The 27,288-nt window shown below is 37.9% G+C and overlaps 1 protein-coding gene across 1 annotated transcript; it reads left to right on the forward strand.

The window, feature by feature from the left end:
- Positions 1–1,563: 1,563 nt before the first annotated feature.
- On the forward strand, positions 1,564–27,288 carry IFIH1 (interferon induced with helicase C domain 1; the record flags this gene model as incomplete). The annotated part of the gene is made up of 16 exons (XM_083865242.1): positions 1,564–2,013; positions 3,792–3,948; positions 5,743–5,913; positions 9,791–9,865; positions 13,238–13,458; positions 14,194–14,404; positions 17,412–17,629; positions 19,174–19,290; positions 19,770–19,893; positions 19,984–20,226; positions 22,224–22,480; positions 23,915–24,064; positions 24,736–24,897; positions 25,230–25,420; positions 26,213–26,306; positions 26,409–27,288. 16 exons carry the CDS (start codon positions 1,564–1,566, stop codon positions 26,589–26,591), a joined length of 3,024 nt encoding a protein of 1,007 aa, XP_083721368.1. The 3' UTR covers positions 26,592–27,288.

Consider the following 27,288-nt stretch of genomic DNA (forward strand, 5'->3'; position numbering starts at 1 on the left):
TTGGTGTCCCAAAATAGGTTCTTTCACCCAGTTTACAAGAGGCTGATCTACACACAGAATCAAGGTATTTGATTTATTTACAGTCCTGCCTTGCACAGAAAGAGGTGCTTGGTGGCAAATTTCCAAAGTCAGCACCATGACTGTCAACTTTTTTACATTTTAGTAGACAAAGGCATTAACACTCATTGGCTACAAGTTACATTGTTTTTCATATTAATTATAATTCTTTCTTCTATTGGTTAAATGATTCCCTCACTTTGCTGATTAGTCCATATGCCTAGTCTTTCTGTTCTTCTGGGTCAGTGGTTTCCTGGATCAGTGGTTTGTCAATCAGTGGTCACAATCTCCCTGTGCCAGAATTCCCTTCTACTCAGCCAGAGCCGATCTCAGCACAATTGCTGAGCTGTCTTCATTAGTTTCTTCATTACCTTGGGAGTTCTGCCACATGTCTTTGAGGCCCGTAAATTCTGTGTTCTTTGTGTCTGCTATCAGTGATACATCCTTACTTCCAAGCTTTGTTAACCTCCCCCCTAGGTCTGAAATCACTGAAACATGCCAAGCCCTAGACCTTAACAAGGCAATTCTACCAACAAGTAATTTATCTCTCTAACACCCGGATATCACTGTGGTTGGATCTCCCCTGACCATTCTTTTCCCCAGGATTCATAGATGTAGTTCTCTCAAATATGTGCCAGGCTCTCCAATCCTGTTGGCCTCCGGACTCTCCAATTTTTCAGTCTCTTGAAAAACAGACTGTCACAGACCAAAACTGAACACAGTAACAGACACTCTCTGCTTATCATTTTGCCTTAGCTCAGAACCCCTCTGAGGTTCCCCAAACCCCCATGAGGGAAACCAAGACAGCTTCAGTGACATGTACGGTATGGGTGAAACCTCATCTCAGGGCGAGACCTTCCAACAGCCCCAGACACCAAGCAAGCCCCTCATTGCTGCCCTTGTGTGCCTGGGCAGCAGCAGCGCCCAAAGCTCGGATACGCTGTGAGCAGCCCGGGAAGCTCTTGAGCTGGAAAGTGAAAGACATGTTTATGTTTCCGTTTCTGACCCGGTGTTTCATTTCATGGTTACTGTCAGAGGTTTCGTTACTGCCAGTGGTTTCGTTTCCAGCGAGCAAGGAGTGGCAGGGAGCGGTGGCAGCCGCGGAGCCGCCGCCCCGTCCCGGAGCCCTGTCCCGGAGCCCCGTCCCGGAGCCCCGTCCCGTCCCGGAGCCCTGTCCCGGAGCCCTGTCCCGGAGCCCCGTCCCGTCCCGGAGCCCTGTCCCGGAGCCCCGTCCCGTCTCGGAGCCCTGTCCCGGCCCCGGGCCCGCCCGCGCCGCCCTCCCGAGAGAAACCGAAAGCGGCGCCGGTGCCGGGCAGAGCGGGCAGGGCGGGCAGAGCGGGCAGGGCGGGCAGGGCGGGCAGAGCGGGCAGAGCGGGCAGGGCGGGCAGGGCGGGCAGAGCCGGCCGGGCCGCGGAGGGTCGGCGGAGGGTCGGCGGCCGCGCTGCTCTCCAGGGCCCAGGCGCAGCCCCGAGGAGCGGCCCGGGAGCCTGTGGAGCGGGCGGCGCCATGGCAGAGAGCAGCCGGGACGAGCGGTTCCTGTACATGATCTCCTGCTTCAGGCCGCGGCTGAGGCGGTTCATCCAGGTGCAGCCCGTGCTGGACCGGCTGCCGTCGCTGGGCGCGGAGGAGCGGGAGCGGGTGCGGGCGGCCGCGCAGCAGCGGGGAGAGGTGGCGGGCGCCGAGGAGCTGCTGCGGGCCGTGGAGCGGGGCCCCCGCGGCTGCGGCTGGATCCGCGAGTTCCTGCAGGCGCTGGAGCACGGGGGCTGCAGCCTGGCCGCCTGCTACGCCAACCCCAGCCTGAGCCTGCTGCCCTCGCCGGCGCAGGAGGCCGAGCACGACCTGTGCGTGCACCTGGTGCAGCTGCTGCACGGCACGCTGGTGGACAGGATGCGCGCCGTGCCCGTGGCCGAAAAGTGCCTGGAGATGGGAATCTTCCAGGATGAGGACATGGAGAGGGTGAGTCCGGGCGCAGGCGGTGCCGCAGACACCGGCCAGCCCCAGTGGCTGTGGGGCAGGTAGGAAGCCACAGGTACAAATGGCATAGTAATTGCAAAAATAAAAGGGGAGTTCCCAGACTTGTGGCGGGGGGGAAGAGGAAAGAGATAATGGGTCCAGGTAAGCCAGTGAAGACTGTGGACCATGGGCCAGCAGGCGGGATGCCGGTTAAGAGCCTGGCAAAGAATGATGCCAGGAACAGAGAGTTGGACCAAGACAATGTCTAAGTGGAAGAAATATGTCAGACTTACCATTTTGCCACAGACCTTAGGCTCAGAACATCATTGTCTTCTAGTACTTGAGCCATAGGAAGTAGTGATGGTCTGTAAAGTCCTAAAGAATATGTGAGTTAAAATAAAACAAGGCTTTCCATCCCCTTTTTTTGCTCTAAGTTCACTAAGGACTATCACACTAGACAGTGAGGTGGGCAGAAGTACCAGTTGGTCAAGAACAAGGAAGTGTTAACCTGTGATGAAAACATTGCCCAGTGTTTATTCCACTTGGCTAAGAATGACTTGACTGGAATGTGAAACCTACTTGAAACTCAAAGGAAATTGATATCCTGAAACAGTGTTGAAACAAATTAAAATAATAATTGCCATAGCAATGAGGGGAAACTGGTAAGCTAAGGACCAGTTAAGGGTGGAACTAAATCACATTTGACTCTGAGCCTTTTTGTCCCCTTTTGAGGTATTTTTATGCTATGTCTCAGTTAAATGACTGTAAGATTCATAATTTTGTCTTGTGACCATCAGGTAGCAGCAATGATCAGACTCACTCTAATTAGCAGGGAGCCAAGCATGGTAACACAATAGGCAGATGCAGAGGCCTTTTAGGAAGCTACTGACTCCATTCCCTGATAATGGGTCCTTATGTACCCCTGGGTCACCTTTTTTCTGCTGCTATTTCCATCAAACCATTTAATATCCTTCACAATCCTGCCAATTTGAACTCCAGTGGAGTTTAGGTTTTCCTAATGCCTCCCACTTTGCACACACTTCCTTTTAGTCATGGATCTCGGTCAGGTGTTCCCAGTGCTATGCCTGCCCATTTCCTTGCATATCAGAATAGGTAATTCCTGAGCCTTGAGAGAATGGCCCTTGAGAATGAACATTTCTCTCAGGCTGCCTTGCTCTTGGGGTCCTGGTTTTGTTCCTGATGTGACCACATGTCAAGTTCTGCTTGTGACGGCCATGGGACACTGTTCCATAGCTTCTTTGTGGGCAATAGCCACTTTCTAGAGGCTTAGTTATGGTATTTTTAAGTGGGAGTTGAGATAATGAAGCCAGAGTTTAAGTGGGCAAGTGTTCCATTTTATGTATGAGGTCATGTTACAACTTGAGTCTAAGCTTTGGTAAATTGTGTGACACCAGTTCTCCTTAATCAAGGTTGCCTATTCCTAAACCAGTCTGAACACCAATTATTATTACACAATACTAATAATTATTAAATAATGGTTACTGTTGTAACCATTGTCTAGTGCTACCAGTCTCTCCAATTAAATTCCAGATCTCATAGATTTTATATATCCTGCCCAAAATCATATGGTATGAACATGAGGTTGGACAAAATTGCAGTAATTCTCTTCTGATGGGTGGCAGGTCCACTTTATGTCTTTATTTTTCAGTATGTTTCAATGATGATGGGGAAATGCTTTTGCACCTATATTATTCTTACAAACTTCCTCAGACTATTTCCTGTCTGTGTGAGGGTTATTTCTGATTTTTTATTTTTACCAGATCCAGACTGTTACTGACAATCGTGGGAACAGAGATGGTGCAAGGGAGCTGCTGAGCAGAATAGTCCAGAAGAAAGATTGGTTCTCGCCTTTTTTGGTTGCTCTCCGTGAAACCCAACATGAAGACCTTGCAGATGATTTAAGTGGAAATACAGGAGGTAATCATCTTATTTCACTGGTACTGATGTGTGGATTTTTTTTTTTTTTTTTTTTTTTTTTTTTTTTTTTTTTACTTAAGAAGCAATGCAGGATTCCCACCATATTGTTTTATTCTGACACGGGGACTAATGATTGTCCAGGGATTTCAAAATCAAGTTATGTAACAGCTTAATTGATATTTTTTTTAAAATACTAGAAGTCCTTATTAAGCAATATGAGAATTATTACAATATGGGTTTAGTTACAATTAAACTGAATCTTTCCTTCAAAACTATTGGTTTTCAGTGTGGTTTTTATAATTGTTCTTAAAAAATACTGTGAAGATTAATTTGAATAAACAAAACAGACTTTACCTGAATTTCCTCTTCAATACAAATGTTTCTTTTACAGAATTGTTTACAAATATTTTTGACATATTAAAATATTTGCATACTTTAAGACATTCATAAGTCTCAAAACATGATAACATTTACTAAAAATAATAAAATAAATTAGTGTAGTGGCTACCCCTTTTCATTCCTGTATAATGCTTATAATACTGTAAAGTTATCCCAGTGCTCCCCTGTATTCTTAAATACAAAAAAGAAAGCAGCCTCCAAATAATTTATCCCTTATTTTTACTCCCTATATGTTTTATAAGATTTTAGAGACTAAATTATTTTAACAGATTTCCCATTTAGCAGCTTCAGCCTGCTCACTTGAGTAGCTCACCAGAACTGTCTCTGTGCTTTTAGTTGCTGCATATGGGTCAGAGCATTAAGATTGAGGTCAGAGGGACATGAAGGTGTCTCTTCCACCTTTGGGCAGGAATCAGAGGGTGTTCTGCCCCTCACAGACAGGCAGCTGTGATATTTGAGGATGCAGTTCAAAGATGGTTGAGTGTTGCAGTCTGCAGGACAGGACCAACCAAGTCACAGCCTCAGAAGATCATTCTGAGTAAAACTCAGATGCTGGGAATAGGTCAGCAGCTGTTGTGATCCTAATTTTCTTTCTGTATTGCAGCTGTGTGAAGCTTAAATTCTCGTCTTCACTACTTTGCCATTAGTAAGGTAAACAAAGTAACAAATATGCAGATTATTAATATTCTTTTCATATTATTATTTTCAATTATTTTCACATTTTGCATTTCTGAATTTTCAGTGTAGTGCAGACTATATAGGGTAAAACTGAAGTTTAATTCAGTTGTTTGATGGACTACTGAATTAATGCGCTTATTCCACAATTTCTGTGTAATCTTGGGCAGTGCAGGCCCCAAACAAACTGTACAGACCATGTACCATGCATGAATCATGATTGGTGTTGCTCTTACAAGAGGATAAGTAATTTTCCTTGTACACAGTCTTGCATGTGTGTAGATACATAAAGTGTGTGGTTGCCGGAGCATGCCCTGACATAAGGTCACAGAGGGGAAACAGTTTCATTGGGTACTGTGGGTAAGGAACACTGATGCTACATTTTATCATTGCAGCCTGACCCCCTGTGATTTGTTACAGTAAATATGTTGTTATTAGCAAACACCTACTCAGAGAAATTGAAAACTTCATAAAAATAAATCTTTTAAGTTTAGTTAATCTCTTTAAGTTTAGTTTCTAATTGTAAATTAGTAAATTTTTAGAAAATATTTATATAAAGATCAAAATTCCAAACTATAACATTTGAGTCAAGACCAAGACCATATGTTATACTGTTACGTGCATGATAAATACAGGTTAGCTCTGTGTTTTCTGCCCTCCACACTAAAAGAAATTAAATGTAGAACTGCCTTAGAATTTCTCTTTGTTTTCTGGGAACAGAGAATAAACAAAATGGGATGGAGCAGACTACAAATGAAGAGACAGAAGTTACAAGCCAACCTGGACACACCATAGAGGAGAATTCGAAACTGGAAGAAAATGTGGATGACAGTTTCAGCAGTGAGAACAGTGTGTTGGAAACATCTATAGAAAAGAATTCTATCGTGTCAGGTTTGTACACTAACTGGTATTTTGATCGTTAACTGTGTGAATAAATATGTTGTTTTCAAATATATTTAATATCTTATAAGAATATTAATATTATTAGATTAATATTTTATTTCAGACCCATCTATAGTATCCTTATACTATTCAATGACAACATTAGGTTAACATTGACAACTCCATACAGTGTTGACAAAGTTTAAGATAAGAGGAATGGTTTTATACCACTAAAACTGCAGCTGTATTAAGTACTTCTTTCTAGAAGGCTGGAAATTCTATATTGAAAAGCATTTTTTGTTTTGAAAAGTCCTTTAGTGCTGTCCAACAAGTAATTTTTCTGTTTAAGTTTGTTGGTATTTTTTACTTACAGAATATCCAACAACCTTTCTCATGTTACATACATACTCAGCAGTACACTTTTAGTAAAAATATTCAGAAATGGTTGTGGCCTGTTATTCATATAGATCCACTCTTAAAAACATGCCTTGGGAGTTGATTGTGAGCAACCAGCAACAATGCTGTGAACCAGTGTTTCAAACATACACTACATGGTTCAGGAACCATGTGTGTTCAAACAATTGTTACACCTATGGTAAATCCTGCTGGAAATCATACTAGTGGGTTTACACACCAAAGGAGTAAGACAGCTAAGGCTGCTCTCTTTTTATCAAACATGATTTTTATTTTTTTTTCAATGACTCTGAAAAACTGCAGCCTTTCAATGTACAGCAGTAGTTGTAGCCCATTTCTCATTAGGTGTGATATTAACAGGATATCACAATGCTTTGTTGCAAGTAGTGAGTTATTAACTACAGCAAAATTATCAACTTGCTCTTCCTGGGTTAGAACATAATCTGGCAATATAAAGAAGAGGTACCAAATATTTAATGATAATTCAAAATAATCAGACTGGATTATTCTTTCTGGACAAAACTAAGGCTCTTATTTGGCCTACTCAGGTTAGGTTTTCATAACTGTTAGCCTGATCTGCTTGCCTCTTGCCAGGATTACAGAAAATTAGATCTATCAGTTATTAACTAGTGTGCCACAGGCTAATTGGAGCTAAAAAGCTATGGTCTCAGCACAAAACTGAAATTAATAGAGTGGGTATTAGCAGGTTGGGCATTTGAGCAGATCTATGCAATGATATGGCCAAGGGGGTACAGAGTACATGGATTCTATCAGTTTGGTTCAGATTGACTCCAGTCTCATGTGGGACTGAATTCCTGCAAGTAGTTAGAACAAATCTTGTTTGGTTTCAGTTTACAGTTAATTTCTTCTGATCTAAACCAGCTCTATGATATGAACCAAAGTAGTGTAAGTGGGGACAATTGTCAGATTCACTGTAAACACACAGTTCTGAGATGAACCAAAGCAGCAGTGTAGATACAGGGTTACAAGGGCTGCCAGGAGGCAGTGCTGCTTGGAGATTTCTGCAGAGGAACTGCCTCATGTTCAGCCATCCTCAAGTGCAGTAGCCTTTGATATCAATGCACTTGTACACTCCCACTTAACAGCACTCAGGTCTTTTTTTATTTCCTTTTTCCATCCTTTCTCATGATTTCCTAAGACTGTAATTTTAGACCAGGCAGATTAAAATACAAATGGACCCCAGATTCTACTTCCAAGTGAGCTGGGAGCCCACCTAGTTTGTAACTTGATACTGTCAAGTGTTGTCAGTTTTTGCAGTACAATCCCACCATTCCTTTATGTCTTGAGAAGGACATATTTCAAGAAGAAAAAAGCTTTTCAAGTCACTTGAAATTGCTGCCATTTGCATTGTATCTGAAGCCTCCTCTGACCCTCTTATTAGGTAGATGAAAGAGACAGTCAGAAGGTATGGGAGCATAAAGTCATAACAAGTAGAAATACATCATTTAGCCTAAGAGATAACTAGAGAAAAATTGAGCATGTGAAAACACAGATAAGAAACTTCATACATACAAAATTACACTAAAGCAAATAAATTCACAAGGTTGGATTAAGTTGCTGCAGTTAACTATACAAACAACAATTTAAATAATTGCAGCTCTCTTTTTCAAGGCTTGCTTTCCATTCCACTCCATTCCATTCCATTCCATTCCATTCCATTCCATTCCATTCCATTCCATTCTCTCTCTACTTACTTAGTACTCAGTGTAAAGTGACTGAAAATTGAAATATTTGGCATTACAATGGGCAAGCAGGACTCTAAGGGAAGATTAGCAAAAGTGATAAAGCAGCTATAGAATGATAGAATGTTAACTCTTTTATTGTCATTATTTTGGAAATGTTTACTGATTTGAGTTTTTTAAAATTATTTTTTTTAAAAAGATAATTCAAGTAAGTTGCCACAATTGAAAAAGGAGAACGTTCTATTCGCCTTTCATTTGGCAGATGAGTCTTTTGCATTTCACTTTACCACTGATGTTTTCTGTTGAGAGATCGTTGTATAATGCATGCTGCACATTGTAATCCAGATAATTGTGTTCAAAACACTTTATGGATTCATATTCTCATGACTTTCAGAAGGTCATTTTAGGTGGGAGGCAATAGGGAATAGAAACACAGAATTTTAATTTTGTCCTCCCTTTCCTATTTTGTGTGGATTCCTAGAAAGTGAAAGCAAGAGATAGTGTTAATCTTCGTAGCTGGGAGTTCCCTCTAATGCTACTAATTAGCTTGTCACAGGTCTTTGGACATGGCTTCTAACTGGTGAGGTTTTCTTCTTTTTTGTGCCTCTGCGTTCATTTGTTAGAAAACCTACTAATACCTGACTCCTAGTGGTAGCTGAGATAGCTTCATAACTTTACTGAATGCAGGTTCAATTTCCCCCTCACTCACCCAGACTATAGTTTTTCAGGCGTTCCCTTCTAGGACACTGTAACTTCCATTTAGTGCTAAATTCTCATTCACAGAACCTATTTTGCTTTCTGAATAATTCTTTGGGGACAGTCAGTTGCGAAAAATATGTGTATGGACCCTAACAGGATATTGACTGGAAAGAACTTGATGGAAACACAAGTTCACTAGCTAATTAAGCAAAGCATTGGTGAGCACTGTTATTCTGACTGACAAGGCTCAGCTGCAGTGCTGTCCGTGAGCTGATGGCGCTGCAGGTTTTCCCCGAAGAGCCGGATGTCTCCTTAGATACTGAAAGGAGTGAGTTGTGGGCAATCCAGCAGCTCTGTGAGCGGTGCTGGCGGCCCAGGTGAGGGCTGTAAGGCGGGGATGGCCCAGCAGAGGGCGAGCGGAGCCCGAGAATCTCCGCGGCGGAGTCTCCGCGCCCGGGGCTCCTGGCGGGGTCGGGGCCGCCGCTTGTGCCCCGCGCGGTTCTGCCGCTCATCGCTGCCCGGACTGACCCGGGAAATACCAAATACCGCTGGCGCTTTGCATGGCACACCAAGAAACTTAAATAAATAAATAAATAAATCACCGTTCTGGTTTTGCTTTTGTTCTGCTGCAGGTGTAGCTGTCATGGCTTGCAGGGAGTAAAAGAGAATGCTCAGTTTGCCAGCAGCTTTTTTTTTTTTTTTTTTTTTTTTTTTTTCTTTACAACTTTCTGGAAATATACAGTAAAATAGGAGTAAAGGAGGTTATGCAGATGATTCTGCAGATGACCCCTTCTTTTAAGCAATAAATCATAATGCATAGTGCCTTACTTCTGCCATGCTTTGGGTATTAATTTTCTACTCTATATTTTCTTCCATAAGAAAATGAGTTATATTTATCATTTTTATCTTTACCAAAAATAGAGAAAATTAGATCTCAGCCATCCCTGCCTGACATTCATCTAACCTACTTTAACAGCTTAAGGGGAGAGCAAACAATATGCATTTGCCATTAATATTTTTATAGCAAATATATTATGCTACGTTTCTTTGTGTTTTTCATTTAGAGTCAGATGTCTCCATAAGAGATGGAAGTGTCAGTAACTTGAATGAAGACCTGGGAGAGAGCTGCACAACCAGTGATTCAGGTACATTTCCCTTCAGTTATTATTTAGTAATTGCAAAGTAAGCTCTGGGGGAAGTACTCTGTGAGTGGGCTAAAACAAAACTCAGCAGAGGGTTTTCTTTCACTGTAAACTCTAGTTCACCGTATTTAGATGCCAGACTTACTTTGTTGGAAAGCAGATGCCATTTTTAATGGTCTGGACCTAAGTCCCAGCCCCAAAACCGTCGATTTACTGAGATCATCTGAACAGGTCTCTAGACATCAACATTGTACAAACTGGTCAGTGAGGCAGAATGATAAAATCACAGAGGCTGAAGGAACTAGAAGTCATCCAGTGCAGTCACCTGGACAGATATTCATATTGCTGCCACACAGACGTGTGTGTTTCTTTTGCTCTCAGAGAGGAGCAAGATTGTGCCTGGCCCCCAAATAGGGTGAGAGGGAATAGGAATGCTTTAGAGGCAGCAAAAGGTGAGCAGAAGCATCTCCTGGGTATCTGCAGAACAATAATGAAGGTCCACTTTGGACTCGAGTTCTTCAGTAGCCTTATTTGCAAAAACAGCCTAAGCAGTGGGGGTTGGTATCTGAAGATCTTTGTGAATCTCACATTTAAACACATGTGCATGTTCTAAATGCAGTTTTTAACTAGATATTGGACTATGTTTAAATAATACTTAGCAGACAGGTATTATCTTGATATGTATGAAGTCTGAGCCAAACTAAACACTGCTGTTGTAAAAGACATCACAGTATTTTTTTGTCCTTTCTTTTTTTTTTTTCCAAACCTCAGGCAAAACAAATTGGGAGCTGTCCACCATAGTGATTAGCCTGTTTACCTATACATAATTCAAGAACTACTTTTTGGAATCTATCCTGTATAAAATTGTGCTGGGATTGTGTCTTGTACAAGGGCTAGAAAAAAATCCGAGCACCTTTCAAGCCAGCTGAGCCTAATAAACACATTACATCAGTAAGGTCATTGTAAATATTATATATCCTATACCTGCAAAGTGTTTATTATAAATACTTTTTAAATAGTTTCAAGCTTTTAAAATATTAAAATCCACATATTTTGTAACTACACAGAAAATTCAGGATAGCTCAGATGTAAATTGCTACACTAAGCTAAGATTTTAGTCTGTGTGTTGCTAACTCCAAAGAATTTACTTTGCACTTCTTTATTAACTGAGGACACTCATCAGACACATTGTATGTTTTGACTCACTCTGTCACATGAAATGTCTGGGCATGGGAACTTCTCTGTTCTGTGGACAGGCAGGCACACTGCATCAGTTGGTCAGGCTGAGCCAGGCTCCCGGCCTTTGGCAGCAAGTATGTATGGCCTCATACTTTTAAGATTCCTGAAATATCTCTCAGTAAGCAAATTGGCCATTTGCTGTGTCCAGTAGTCCAGAAAAAAAACCCTCTACAGTTTTTTGAAGAATGGAGAATTTTCAGATTTTTTTCACAGCGTTTACTTACTATATGTTCTGTAACATGGGGCTTTTAAAAACAACTTGTTAAAAAGTTTTTTAAAACATCCATGCTTTTTAATCATGTCCAGTAAACTCAGTGGGAGCAATAATGTGAAAAAAGAGCTAAGAAAATGAAGATGCACTATTAATGGATTTTATAATTTGAGATTTTGCAGTAAGGCTATTGTATTAACAAAGATGTTTGGATGGTGTCATTACACACTGACATGATTCGGATTTTAATACAAAAACTCATGTGGATTCAGCTGCATATTTATGTGCAAAATTCATTTCACATTTTATAAAATTGTGTGTTTAGGACCATAGAATATTTATCATGTTTCTTTAACCCAGAGCAGCAATACATGAGCCTTGTATGAAGGCAGAAAACTTCCCTAATGTTATACTGTGCATGATGAAAAATCTTTAATTATTTAATTCTTTAATCTGTGAAAAGATTCCTGTATTAGCCTTTATCTAAACAAGGGCTGAAGAAGCTATAAGAGAGCCAAGTTAAATATTTTTTAGGTGTGGACTGTTAAATGAGGATGTTACAGAACTGAAATTTTACCAAACAGATGGGTGATAAAGTGCTAGTTTCAATATGATAGAGCTATTGAATTTAGCCAACCAGAAAGCAAACAATGTTCTTCCTCAAAAGAGAGTAGTAGAAGTCAGATAAGTAACAGCAAGTACTCTCTGCTGCAAATGTCCCTGTGTCCAGGTAGCACTGCACTCACACTAAAAGCCAAAACAAGCAAAAAACACTTTAGAATGGCATTCAGATGTCTCCATCAGCAGTGTTTTATCAAGCTTCATTACTTTTTGTTAGTTTAATTTTATTTAATGGAATCAGGAATACTAGAAAAATATACTTACTTTGTGTGTAATGTATCAGTGATAATAAAATCCTCATGATTCTTCATTGAATGATATTGTCAGGAAACAAAACTAGGGGGGTTTCTCCCCTCATTTTTAGTCTTAGAATGAATTTAGAATGAGGAAAGTTAATAACTAAATAGTGATCTAAACTTATTTGTAAGAAAACTCAGTTGAAATAAATCCTTCTGACATTAATATGAATATAAGTTCTGACTCCATAAATGTATGTAAGTAAACTCAAGAGACTTGATATGCTTTTCTGACTGCTCAAAATAATTCAACAACATGGTTTTTTTCACTTTTACATTTAAAACATTGTTTGTTTCTTCTGTGAGCCGTAGATCTAAACTCTGCCATTGCATTTTCAATAAGAGATGGAAGGCTTTGGCCTTAGGTGGCAAATGTATATGGCTTTTTAATGAACATCCAATTGCATTATGTATGAGTCAGGCTAAGAAGCAATGTAATCTACCAGGAGTAGGTGTGATACATTCTGAAGTTAGCTTCTTCTTGTAGGGGCAATTGAATTTTCTTATCTGTTTGGTCTTTATAACTCCCTTGATCATTTTAAGTGTTCCATGTCTTTTTTTCTTTCTATGGCTCCATTTTTCATTTTCTGGGAAGTATTTAAAAAGGTAGCTCCCTTGTAGCCAAATAAATTTCGATATTGATGAAGGAGAACATCACAGAAGCTTGGCTAGGTTATAAATCCTGCAGCTCCAAACACAACCTTTGTTGGTCCCGGTGCTATGGAACTGTATCATTTGAATTTATACCTAAAGCAGTTATTTCAATATAGATGGGTGAGGCCCAGGTGGTTTATTCCATCTGCCCTGAGTGGTGATTGGATGGAAGTAGTTCTGATCCAGAGCTGCACAGATCCTCAGAGCAACATTGTCTGTGCTAGTGTGTTGTTTCTATTTATTTACAAGATGCTTCTGATAGTAAATAAATATTTTTCCCTTTGACATTTTTTCACTCCTCTGATACATGTTCTGTGCCTCCTGTTTGAAACTTATATTTCCTTGTACCCTTAGATGAAGATGAAGTGGAGAGGAGAGCCTCACCTCAGCCAGATCTGACCCTGAGAGATTACCAGATGGAAGTTGCAAAGCCAGCACTGAGTGGGGAGAATATTATAATATGTCTCCCTACGGGCAGTGGTAAAACCAGAGTGGCTGTTTACATTACCAAAGATCACTTGGATAAGAAGAGAAGAGCATCAGAGCCTGGAAAAGTCATAGTACTTGTTAATAAGGTAAGTTGGTCCATTTTTTAAAGAGTAGTATTTTTCAAACATCATGCATTGTAAATATAGGCATTTTTAAATTAATATAAACACTATTCTCAGCTTCTCCAGGTGTACTGTGTTTAAAGACATAGAGTTCTAGACTGTCATCTCCATTGCACCATCAGCCTGGTGCAAGCACAAATTATGTTAGTGTACCCCAGTGCAAGTGCAAATTTTGATGTGCTGTAATAACCACATTATTAGAAAAAGTACAATTTCATTTTGTAATGAATTTTAAAAAATAAGAACACTTTTCACATTTTTAATTTGTTAATGACAGCCACCTAATGAGTCTCACAATAGTTAAGGAATGTTTTATCAGATTTTCTGACAATTGCTGTAATTTTAGAAGTAAAATTTAGCACATAAAAATTAATCTTCTCTTGTAATATTAAAATATAGAAATAAATGTAAGAATTTTTATTGAAGTTACAAACAATATACATATCCTCTTATAAGAATAAATGTGAAAGCATATTATAAGCTCAGTTTAACAGCCAGAGCATGCATGGTTTGTTCATTCTTTCAAAGGCTCAGTTAAGCCAAAATTCTTTGGATAAAAAGGTTTCACAGGAGAAGTTGCAGGGGAGAAATTGGTTTGAGGATTTTTGCTGCTTAATTTTCTTTTGTTCACCTAACAACAGGCATGTATTTTTAATCCTGTGTTTAATTGTTTTAAATTTTCTGAAAACTTTTGTTCAGGTTCCATTGGTAGAACAGCATTTACAAACAGAGTTTAGTCCATTCCTGAAGCGTTGGTATCAGGTTATTGGTTTAAGTGGTGATTCTCAGCTGAAAATCTCATTTCCTGAAGTTGTCAGAAGAAATGATGTCATCATCTGTACAGCACAGATCCTTGAGAATTCACTGTTAAATGCATCCAAGGAAGATGAAGAAGGTGTCCACTTATCAGGCAAGTATTTATTTTGAAATTTTTACAGAGGTTATAAAAGTACGTCTCTATTCTGGAAAATTGCAGAGTAAAAGTTGCCACATTCAGTAGGAGTTTTTTTTCAATTTACTTGTTTTATAAATGCAAGTAATGAAGCTGTAATCAAAATCCAACCTCAATTAATAAGCATGCAAGCCAAAATTAGACTGTATAGCTTATTTGTACTAAATATTTGTTATGTTTCCTATTTTACCTAGCTTAAACACAACTTTGTGCAAATGCAGCTGTACTGATTCCACTTTCCAAGTTTGGTAGAGCATTATCACATAGAAGCCATATACAGGATAAGAAAAAACTATCAAAACTCACATGCACGTGGTAATTTGAGAAATACAATGGAACACAAGATAAAAGCCAATCTGTTGTAAAAGTGATATCTTTAAACTCTTGTAATTTTGCTAATGTACACTGATATGATGGATTATAGCTGTGTCTCTCTGAGCTCAGCAGATATAATGGTTTCCTACAACAGATGAAGGAAGTTGAAGAAAGCAAAAAATAAAGAAGGCAAGATTGTTTTCCCAGAATGCTAAAGTGGCAGGTATCTCTGGGAGATCAGAAAAGAAATGTTTTTATCTATCAGTGAGGTACAAACAGAACAGCCCGTGACGTCAGCTCTGGGGCTGAGCTTCCTCTGTGAGATGTTAACTTCTCCCTCTATTTGCCTGCAATCAGCTCTTTTTCAGATGGTGAAGGATGTAGGGGAGACCTGTGATATTCAAAATAATGGCCCTGAGATAAAAGTATTGGTCTGGGTGTCACAGAGACAGCAGAGAAACCTGAGGGGTTGGTCTGTGTCTGTCAGGGCTTGGTGCTGACTGGAGTTCTGCTTGATCCAAACTAACTCCTGCAGAGCCATTTGGGTGCCTCAGAATTGCACTCCCTCCTTCAGAATGCCTTGTTATTAACCTAGGCAGAGTACCAGCAATTTTCTTATACTTATTTCCTCTCCACTGCATCTAAGTTAATAAACTTTCCTACATCTGAATCATTTTGGAATCCTGTATGGAGGCATCTGAACATTTCTACTGGAACTGCTGGCCTGTTTAGAATTGGCCTGAGTCCCAACCAGATTGTGTAATGAAGTGGGTTGAATGGGTTTCACACTTTGCAAAGTTTCCTTCACGAGGAGCTACATTTCTTCCAGAACTCAGGCGGCCCTGCAACTCAGGTTTTTTTCTGTGCTATTACACCTGTGCTCCATAGTTCAGCTGGACCAAAGCCAAGCGAGCATGAGCACAGCCAGCCCCATTTCCATGGCTGTGACTTGGTTAACTTGCAGCCTTTATAAATCATCCTAATTAGTTATAAGTTTTTTTCCAGATTTCTGTGCCTACTTTTTTCATCTGTTTCCACAGAGGTCTGCATTACACATAACATGGAATTCCAGCCTCAGTAAAATGGAGGGGACTCTCTTAATTGCATTTTGCCAAATGTTGATTTTCCTTACCAAGGGCTGAAATCACTGTATGGACTTTCTAACAGCTGTGTATCCCTTTCTTAGTCAAAGGAACACATGCCTTCTGGTAGGTTAGTTTCTACACAAGTAGTTAGAATATGCATGGTGAAGATGATGGTCAAAATCAAAGGAAGTAAGTTCATGTTGGCAGAATAACTGAAGAACTGCCAGCATTGCTTCTGAAATCTTGCAATATGTAAAAATCTTGGAAATAAATAAGAATTTAGATTTGAAACTACATCACTCCTGTCCAAACTGGCTTCCTGAACCACTGTGAAAGCAATCAGCTTTCCCCAGCAACATGGAGCACTGGCTTGCTTTCCTAGCAGAAGTGTTTGGTGTAGCTTTTAAATATAACTTCCCTTGTTTAGTCTCTGTCTTTCTTGAGGTTCTTTAATTCCAGCTGAGACTGATTTAGCTCTGTTAATTTCCAGCTTCTGCTGCCAGTTGTTGAAAACTGACTTGTAGTGGTGCAATAATTTTAGCACATCAATTATGTTTACACATCAATGTGTAAACAAGACCATGAAAGTTGTCTACATAAAAAAAAATTAAGAGTTTAACTCTGATCATTTCAGTGATCTTTACAGTCATGTCCTCAAACTTTCTTCAGATTGTTGGAAACAATGTTGAATTACAGAGTTACTGGCTGGCTACAGAAGGATTGGGAGCTCCATAAACCAGTTTTGCTGTTAGAGAAACAGAAAAATGTTCATGAATCTTTCAGTTCATGTCACTGGCTGCATGTGCAGATAGATTAAAGTTATGTTTTCTATATTTTTTTGAGAAATTTGAAACAAAAAATAATTTTATTTTTCCTTGTTGTATAGTATATTGCTTGCATGTAAATATACTGTGACCAAAAAGCACACAATACCTGTCTGAATTTCCATCAGTTTCCTCCACTACAAAAGAGAGATGAGTAGTAGTGCTCTAACTAATCTGTTTGTTCTTTCTAATATCACATCCATAAAGTAATGTAAATGTTTTAATTGGACAGTAATAGGGAGGAAATCTCTGTGTTGCTACAAAATGGAAGCATGTTTTGACCACAGCAAACCTTTTGATAATGTTTGAAAGGCTTCTAATATGTTATGTATCTTTTCAAAAGCAAACACCGTGTAGTTTGTCAGACACAATTATGGATATAAAAGATAGTATTGAGTTCAACTATGATATGTTCTTACCACTGGTAAGATATGAAAAATATTTCTCTGAAATTCTTTATATCATCAGATTATTTTTGCAAAAATAGAAAGTCTTTTTTTCCACTACATGAAATGTAAAACTACTTGGCACATCAGGACTGCAGCAAAGGTTCCAAAGTCCATTAAATATATTCAGCATCCATCCACGCCTTCCTCCAACACTTCAATTTCCTAGTACATTAGTTCTCAGACAAACTGATGGGTTCTTTTCAACACCATCCTTACCTGTTATAAGATTTAGTCACACAAATTCTGCATTTGAAATAAAATTATTCACTTTAGGAGTCTTCTTTTTTTCCAGACTTTTCCCTCATCATTATCGATGAGTGTCATCACACTCAAAAGGAGGGTGTCTACAACAATATAATGCGACGTTACTTAAAAGAAAAGATGAAGAACAGGAAGCTGGCAAAAGAAAACAAACCACTGATCCCACAGCCTCAGATTCTGGGACTTACAGCCTCACCTGGTGTAGGAGGTGCAAAATCCTCCTCAAAAGCTGAAGAGCATATTTTGAAAGTAAATAGCCGTTACGCTTACAAACCATCAAAGGGGTATTGTCTTGTTCAAGTAAAACTTTTAAAGTCAATTTCAGGCTCCAAATAAAAATCTGATTTTTTTTTTTTTTTTTTTTTTTTTTTTTTTTTTTTTAAATTTTTGGGGTGTGTGTGTACATGGAAGTTCAGATCATAGCCATTAAAGTGACCCTCTACAAAAATGGAAATCCATGTACAAATAAAGGTTACTTTACAGGAAGAGTAGGGTTACTGAAAAGGAAAGTTAAATGATTGCCTCACTTGAAAAAATTCCCAAGATCAGAGGCAAGAAATCCACAATGAAGACCAGTTTTATGGTTACTAAAAGTCTTGTTGTTCCATTGGTGCCTTACAATTTACTGTGTATCTCTAAATACTAGAGACACAATGTATTTTGTATCTGTATTTCTAGAGTGACTAAGCTGAGCATTTTTTGTGAGTCCACGAAAATGAGAAACAATGTTGAATACTCAAACAAGCAGAAACCACTTGTGAGATACAGGTAGCATACAAATATATTCTGTTTTTTCAATTAGAGTTACTTACTGAGGTTGCATGAACACCTGCCTGAAGATAGTCTGTTAAATTCTATACTAAAAGAAATTATATTTTACTGGAAATGAAATGGTTTTGCATTAGTAATAGAAAAGTAGAATTTAGCGCAGTACTGCAGTGAAAACTCCTGACTAGTAAATTGCACAGATCAGAATGTGATATTGAATATGTGAGGCCTGCAAGAATGTTTTATGCTGCATTGAAGTAGACAGAGTTGCAAAGAATTTTGACACAAAAACTTGCTGGCAATGGCAAAAGCAGAAAATTCTTTTATATCAGATCTGAATTCCTAATGATAGGATTCTGGGGTTTATAGCTAAAGATTAATCTAAATAGGCAAGCTGAAATATACAACTACCACTGAAGACATTAGAAAGATCACCTGGCAGTCTTCCTTTACTGCTTTCTCTGCTCAGAATAATGTTATGGTTTCCCTTATTACTTAATGACATGTACATATTTTCTCATTGGAAGATATCAAAAGCAGAAAAGTCCAGTTCAGTTGTGCACTTAGACCAGAAATTCTCTCTCTATGTCTTCCTGTTCCAGGAAAGATTATCTCAAATTATTATCTACTCTCATGACAGCTCTTAATTTTATAATTAATTCCAAATATTTGTTTTCTTTTTTTCTATTTCACCATTATTTTTATTTATTTTGTTCTCCAAAATCTATTTTTCCAAAGCACTGATGCTATATTTTCATTCTCAAAATACTTGGTTTGCATCCTGGCTTACAATTTTTTTCCCATATGCAAGGATCACTTCTGGTCTAAAAAGTGCAGTTTATGTCCAATGTTTTTCAAAGGCTTCGACTTCCTTGTGCTGATACTGCCTTTGTACAATTTTTGTGGGAAGAAAGTCAAGTTATATAAACCTCAGTATCTAAATTAGAAGCTCTGTTGCATTGATTCAGTTTTCATGTGAACTAACTCATTCAATATTAAAGAAATAACATTTTGTTTTCTCCCAGATCTGTGCCAATCTCGATGCATGTAGAATTATGACTGTTGAAGAGCATTCCTCCCAGCTAAAGAATCAGGTGAAGGAACCATCTAAGAAGACTGTGATTGCAGATGACAAAAAAAGGGTATGTTCTTCCAAAAAAATCAGTATTAAAGTTATATTGCCCTTTAAAAATGTCTTGAACAGTATAAAAAACTTTCACCTAATGCTCTTTTTCTAGAGACTTTTGATGATCTAGTGATCTGAGTGCTGATTTGAATATTGTTTCTTTCCTCTGTTTCAAAAAGTATCAATAAAGTCAAATAGGACTAAATTTTTGCTTATGTCTGTTATATTTTGAGTTATCTGGTCAAAAGGCCTTCTAAAGCTGAAATATTTGTATCAAAGTGATGATACTGTATTCCATTTTTTTTAAAAAAGGTGCTATTTCACAGTATAATTTTTTGTACTTTTCTGAACTGTATATTTCCATAACACTAAATATACTTAACAGCCTTACTTTTTAAATTTAAGGTTTAACTTTTAAAAAATTACTCAGTGTGGTACTAGCCAATGTTTTTGTTGCCAGAAGATGCTTGGTTTGCCTAATCAATTTATTTCTAGGATCCATTTAAAGAGAGAATTATTGAGATCATGACAGAAATACAAAACTATTGCCAGCTGCATCCCAAGTCTGAGTTTGGAACTCAGACATATGAACAGTGGGTGATCAGAGAAGAGAGAAGAGGTAACTGCATAACAAATATACCCCAGCTTTGGATTCCTTTGGCTTGTTCTATGCTAAGACTTTTTTTTTTGTATTTTTGTTCCCTTCTAGCTGCAAAAGAAGAAAAGCGCAGGGAACGTGTCTGTGCAGAACACTTGAAGAAATACAATGATGCTCTCCAGATAAATGACACCATCCGAATGGTGGATGCCTACAATCACCTAAATAGCTTTTATAAAGAGGAGAAAAGTAAGAAGACAGTAAGGAGCGATGATGATGATGATGATGATAATGATGAACCAGCAGTATCTAAACAGGATGAAACAGATGAATTTCTAATAGGTTTATTTCATGGTGAGTATACATTGTGATATTTAATATGTGAAATCCATAATTGTGCACTAACATGGTTTGCATAGGCCCATTAGTTATTGCATCCTAGAGATTGCTGTGTTTATTATCACAATACCTGAATCTCCCAGTTCACACAGTTTTGAATGCATTAAACATTATAGTGGGATCATGTCATAATATGTAATAACGGTTCTTCAGCTCCCACCTAAAGGCACGTATATTTTGCTGCCAGTAAGTAAAAGCTGTTCTCTGCTTTTATCCAATGAAGTGTCTCTGAGGACACTCTTAACAGATACATAAAATATGTACTCTTGGGAGGCAAAAGGTTGAGCAAATGGAATAGAAAAGTAATGAAATTTTGAGTTCTTAATCAACCTTTTCTGCCAAAATTTGCCTATATACTTAGAAAAGAGAGTGCTGACTTTGAGTTGGTTCAGGTAAAGAACATTTAGTTAGAGAATTAAACAAAAGATTAAACTGCAAAGACCAAAGTTAGTTGGTTTTTTTTTCAGATCAGTCACCTTGAAATTAAGAGTCATTCATTAATCCTTTTTAGGCTTTACTGCCTTTTCAAAGAGAAAAAGCCAGACAAGTTTGCTCCCATCACCCATGGCTCTTGGGTGATGCAAACAAAAATGGATTATACTGCAGAGTGTGACCCATCTTCATGTATCCAATGAGCTACAAATTTTTCTCACTATCATTGAGAAATTCAGGAAATGAAAAAAAAAACAAACTTAAAAATATAGGTTAGATAATATCAACATGGTTTTAATGAATCTTCGTACATGTCTATTCTCCCTTATTTAGATTTTCAGTAGTGAGCTGCTGCTGAGAACCAAAAATTTAAACCAACTAGAAATGAAACTTAGTTTCATTAGTATAATTTCTGGTTGCTTTTATTTCTGCAGGTAAATGAATTTCAAAGAACCTGTCAATGAAAAATAAATTCCATTTTGTTAGGATTTTACCACTGAAAGTGCTAGGAGTAATAGAAGAAAATCTAAAATTTCTCAGCCTTAAGAGCAGAAGACCCACATCAGCCTTAAGACCCACATCTTTGGGTGATAAACACTCTGGAGCCCTTAGTTTAGGTATAACTAAGGTGGAAAATTGTGGGAGTTTGTTACGTTTATCTACTTTTTGTATGTGTTTCTATGTTTGATTATATTCTAAAATATAACTAAGACTAGTTATAAAGCCACTGTCTAGGTGGAGTAGCAGTTTGTGGTACATTGAGTATGATTGCCTTGGATTAGGTACACTGCAATAGTCTGCACAGGGTCAATAATACCAGAGTGTGTTAACACACCAAGTCCCTGCCTTGAAGTGTTCTTGTGTTTGCATAATCATCTGATAATGACATAGGTTTTTAAATATTAGAAGTTTTTTAAAAAATTAAAACACATAATGAATCCTTCCTCCTTGTGGTCAATAGAGCCTTTTGACAGTTCCCTGAGTACATTGAAATGTCTTGGAGCTGCAATATAAATAACAACATGCCCATGCTGATGTCTGCTGTACTGCATGTTTCTAGTGAGGATTCCTACTTTAATTCATGTCCCAAGGACAATTTATGTCTAAATTTATAAAGCATTACCAGCTCCAAAGCTGTTTCTCCCTGTAAGACATTTTCCATTATTTTAAAATAGTTTTGTAAATATTACAAGCTTTGATTTAGTTCTTTATAACAGTGCATTTGACTCTTTTGTGTGTATAATAAGGTTTTTTCCTTTGTCTTATTCTCACCATGAAATATATGCAAAGTGTATGATAGTGGTGATTTATTTTGATTGATTAGTGTGTATTTAGTGACTATAAACTCACTTTAAAAATAATTGGTATGCCATAGCTCTTTAAACTGACTGTGAATTAGCTATGCTGAGAGAATTATATAGAAGGTTGCTCTTTGCTTTTTGGGTTTTGGGGTTCACTTTGTTTCAAACTGTTATTTTACATGGTTACATTTTCTTAATTTACATTTGCTCTTTTTAAAGCGAAAAAGAAACAGCTGGAAGAGTTGACTGGAAAGCCAGAAAATGAAAATGAGAAGTTAATAAAGTTGAGAAATACTTTAATGGAGGAGTTCACAAAGACTGAGGAACCTCGAGGAATCATTTTCACAAAGACTCGTCTAAGTGCCTTTGCTCTATTCCAGTGGATTAAGGACAACCCAAAATTTGAAGAAGTGGGAATTAGGGCTCATTATCTTATTGGCTCTGGACATAAGAGTGAAATGAAGCCCATGACTCAGGTACAGAACATTACCTCTTGTACATGATTTTGGAAAACAGCTTTGTTATAGTACTTGGCCAGTGAACTGAAATTTGGAGCCCAGAGTTCTGGTTTCTTACCTGCCAGCAACTTATCTTCATAAAGATGTGTGAATAATAAAGTTGGAATAATTTTATTTCTACAAGTAACAAGCTTTTTTTGGTTTTGGATTATATGGCAATAGGAGTAGCCAGCATCCATTGCCTAGAGTAGTGTATAGTTGTATAGACCCAAACAGTTGTATATAAACCCAAGTTGTATCAAGGCATGGGAAGCAAAAGTAAATAAAATGTAAAGAGCAAAAATGCAGTCATTAAATGAGTTTATACTTATCAGGACAACAGTAATTCACATTGAATTTTAGCTGCTGAATTGAAAAATAAAACTACAAAGTTGATTATGCCTGCCTTTTTGTAATATTGTTGCTTAAATCAGATTCCACTAATTTATATGCATGCTTCACACTGATGCATAACCATTGAAAGAAAGCTTGCCAAAATTCATACCAAAAATATCACAATTGATCACTCAATTGTGTCCATCTTGTACCATAACATTGATTTCATACACCACATCTCTGTGGTGATTTATACTTGCCATTAAAATATTGTCCAATCAAAGTATGTTGCTTCTGTTCTGCTCTTCACTCCCCATATTGGCATTTAAGTAAAAATGATGTTTTGCTGCTGGGCAGAGTCCATTTTCTTCTGCTGCACTGAGTTTCAAGGAAAAAGTTCTCTCAAAGAATTCTCTCCAAAAGTTGCTTGAGTTCCATCAAACTTGGAATTTAATTTCTGTGGCACATTGCAGAAACAAAACAATAGCTTCTGCATTTTGAAACTGGATATAGCAAATAGCATGTTTCTGTTCCTCTGCTCAAGCTGGTGGCAAATAACCAGTTGATTCAGAAGTCTGTGATTCAGATCTTTCCTTTTTTAAGTGTATTATTGATGTTCTTGGTGCTACCCAGATCACCAGAGTTATGGTTTCCATTTATTATGAATTTAAGTGCTTTAGAACTAGAGCTGGAAGTCTATATTTTAATCAGAAATTACTGGAGCGATAGAAATCCCATCTTATGAATAAGTACTTAAAAATTTTGAAAACAGTAGGACAACTATATTATCAAATCTCCTAGTAGCTGTGACATAGGCTACAAAGTTCCAAGCTCAGTTGCCACAAAAGGATTGGCTTCTGCTCCCTCCTCCCTCAAAATATGGTGCTGAACACCTGTTAAAGGAGTTCAATAGGAGCCCCTTCTTTTGCAAGATGCTTAAATGCAGTTGTTAAAGCCTCTTGATGTTTGGCACTCAGCTCAGAAATGATGTGACTGTAATTCCTGAAACTCGTTAATTAGAAGAAACTGGTAACAGAAACTAATTCTGAAAGTTAATTTAATGATTTTAATTTACAGAATGAACAAAGGGAAGTCATTGATAAATTTCGACGTGGAAATGTAAATTTACTAATTGCTACTACTGTAGCTGAGGAAGGCCTGGACATCAAGGAATGTAACATCGTAATTCGCTATGGCCTCGTCACCAATGAAATTGCTATGGTGCAGGTATGAGTTTTCTGCATACATAACTTATTTTAATAGTGCTTTTCTTTTTGCAATGGGCAAGTGGTGAATCATATACCTGATGTTTGGAAATAATTTTTAAATACTTGAATGCTAAAAGAGAAAATGCACTTGCAACAAGGTTCCTTTCCAATTGACATCCTCAGTCTGTATGCAGTATAAAATTTGCCTCTCTTTGTAATGGTGTAGCATCTGTTCAAAGTTCTACACAAATGTTAAGCTCTTTAAATAAAAGAGATGGAAGAATATGGTCATCAGACACCACACCATCATCAGCTAAAGAGAGATTATTACATGTCAAAATACCAGTTTGATACATGCTTTCATTTAATTTATGAACACAAATGCTTATATATTTAATATTTAAATGCATGCTTATATTTTGGCAACAAAATATAATTTCAGCATTGCAAAACAATTTGCTACTCACAAATCTCCTGAGCAGTTCTCACAGGTATTGTGTATGATACTGCAGAAATAGTATGTGTTATTCGCTGATTCTCTACCTGTCTGAGTTAAATAGAAAAAACTGCTCTTTTAGGATAGTGCATGGAATAGTGCATGTCTTCCATTACAAAACTGAGAAAAAAAATGTTGTGTGATGTAATAGGGAGTATTGTGGTATTTATTTTTGTATTCCTTGCAAATTGTAGGCTCGTGGTAGAGCTCGAGCTGATGAAAGCACCTATGCTCTTGTGGCTTCAACTGGCTCAGGGGCTGTTGAACGTGAAGATGTTAATATGTTTCGTGAGAAAATGATGTATAAGGCCATTCAGCGTGTCCAGAAGATGCCACAGGAAGAGTATTTAAATAAGGTATTCACTGCAACTCTGCACTTTCCCTTTAAAGAAAAGTGATTTATATTGTATGAAAAAATTTTTATTCAAATCTACTTAGAGGAGAAAATTTTAAAATAATACTAGTTACTACATATGGCTTTGAGTTCTTTTGCCAATATTTGTTTTATAATCTGTTTTTCTTGTCCTTTAGAAAAGTCTGGTTTTCTGTTGGTAAGAGGAAAACACACAAGCAAGGGAAATTGACTAGAAGTCATGTTGACAGTGAACTCAGTAAAATAACTGAGAAAGAAAACTATTACTGTCATTCCAGCAGAATGTTACAGTGCTCTTACTGATCTGTTTTGTAGATTGAGAGTTTCCAGCTCCAAAGTATAGTGGAAAAACAAATGAAGGCAAAGAAGGATCAGCTCAAGACATACAAGAAAAATCCTTCACTAATAAAATTCTTATGCAAAAATTGCTCCAAGCCGATATGTTCCGGAGAAGACATACAAGTTATTGAAAACATGCATCATGTCAGTGTGAAAAAAGATTTCCAGTAAGTGTTTATGAACTACTTCATCTCTTTCAGGCAGAAACAGATTTTCTTTTCATCGAGGCTGTAACAGGGCCTGTAACCCTCTAGGCCCTGTGAGAAAAAAAATAGATTATTCCAATATTGCTGGGTCCTAGGATCTATGGAGTTTACAGTTAAGGAGCTTGAACAAAATGTTTGTTCTTATTCCTCATTTTAAGGAGGATTGAGTTTAAGACTTCGAAAAAACGATGCAGCTTCTGTGGTACTATTAACTAGGTCACTTACTATGTAGTGTGGTATGTATTCCACTCTGCACAGGCTAATCCTTCAGGATCAAGTGCTCCCTAAATAAATGATGCAGGAATGTACACATACTCTGCAGGTCTGGGTAGTCAGAACCAAATGATTCTGTTAAGGGTTAAAGTTGAACTACAGGGAATAAAAAGAAAACCTTTAATTTTCAGATATTATTTCTTTGACAGTTCCATGACACCTGAAAAAAACAAGCTAGATCCGTCTGTTACTACAACAAGAGCCTGCTGCTCCCACTTTAAGATGTGTGAGGGAGGATGCAGCTCCTGAAATGCAATTAAGTGGGACATGGAGTACGTGTGTATTTCATCATTACTTAGGAGCATGAAGCATGACCTTGCATTTTCTCAAACTCCTCAAAGTGTCAGCAGTCAGAGAGTCTATGACTTTTTAGGTTTCATATCTGATTTCAGCTGATTTTCAGTCTTAGTCACTGTTTATATATGTCTGTATGTAGCATGGAATGACTAATGGATTCTGATGGGTGATTCTGTTTTTCAGAAGTCATTATCATACAAGAGAAAACAAAACACTACAGGATAAGCAAGCTGATTACCAGACAAATGGGGAAATTATATGCAAAGACTGTGGACAAGTGAGGAACATCTTATTTTCATACTCTTCTTGTTGTCTGTATTTATTTTTGTCTAATGATCTTGTCTTACTTTATCTGAATGCAATTTCCTTCTGCTTGCAGGCTTGGGGAAATATGATGGTTCACCGAGGTCTTGACCTGCCTTGTCTAAAGATTAGAAATTTTGTAGTTGTGTTTGCAGACAAGAAAACAACAAAGCAAATTTTTAAGAGATGGGGAGACCTGCCCATCAGCTTTCCTACTTTTGATTATGCAGCTCATTGTCCTTCAAGTGATGAAGATTAAGGACTTGGAATGAAAATAAAAGCCCTTTTCAACTTCTCTCTGTTGATCAGAAGCTCCTGTGTCCCACAGAGAATGTTGCATCATAAGCATTGTGAAAGCTCCTGGACATAAGGAAACTGTCTCGAAGACAAAAAATGAAACAAGAAAGGAGAAGGATAAAGTCACACAGCTGCTGTCTGCACTCAGATTTGTACTCCTGAACAAAGATGACAAATGCATTACAGTCATGTATTTATGGAACAAACTCCTGTCTCTTTTCATTACAGAGTGACAACACTGTCAAAAATGTGTAAGATGACCTGTTGTCAATCCCAGAACATTGAAAAGAGACCTTAAGATATGCCATGGTAATTATTTTCTTCATGCTATAACCATTTTGAAGATAAAGTATCTCAAAAGAGGAGCCACGTAAAGAAGAGATTACCCATTATTTCTGAATTGCTGTTACTATGTTAGTGTTTTTATGACTGAGTTCCTTCCTTCATAAATACAGCTGAAAGCTCATACACTTTGACAGCTTAAAATTAAGTTTCCCTTAGAAGACATTTCAAAAAATCAAGCCCTTAACCTGAAATTGATTATTTTAGTGTCCAAGATGCACCTTGCAGAAGTGACTCTCTGTGTGTCAGTTTCGTAGGATTGTTAGACTGGCTACATAATGAGGTGTGTATTTTTTTCAATAAATTGCTATAACTAA

Source organism: Zosterops lateralis (genome assembly GCF_965231275.1).
Source record: "Zosterops lateralis genome assembly, chromosome: 7".
Classification (NCBI taxonomy): Eukaryota; Metazoa; Chordata; class Aves; order Passeriformes; family Zosteropidae; genus Zosterops; species Zosterops lateralis.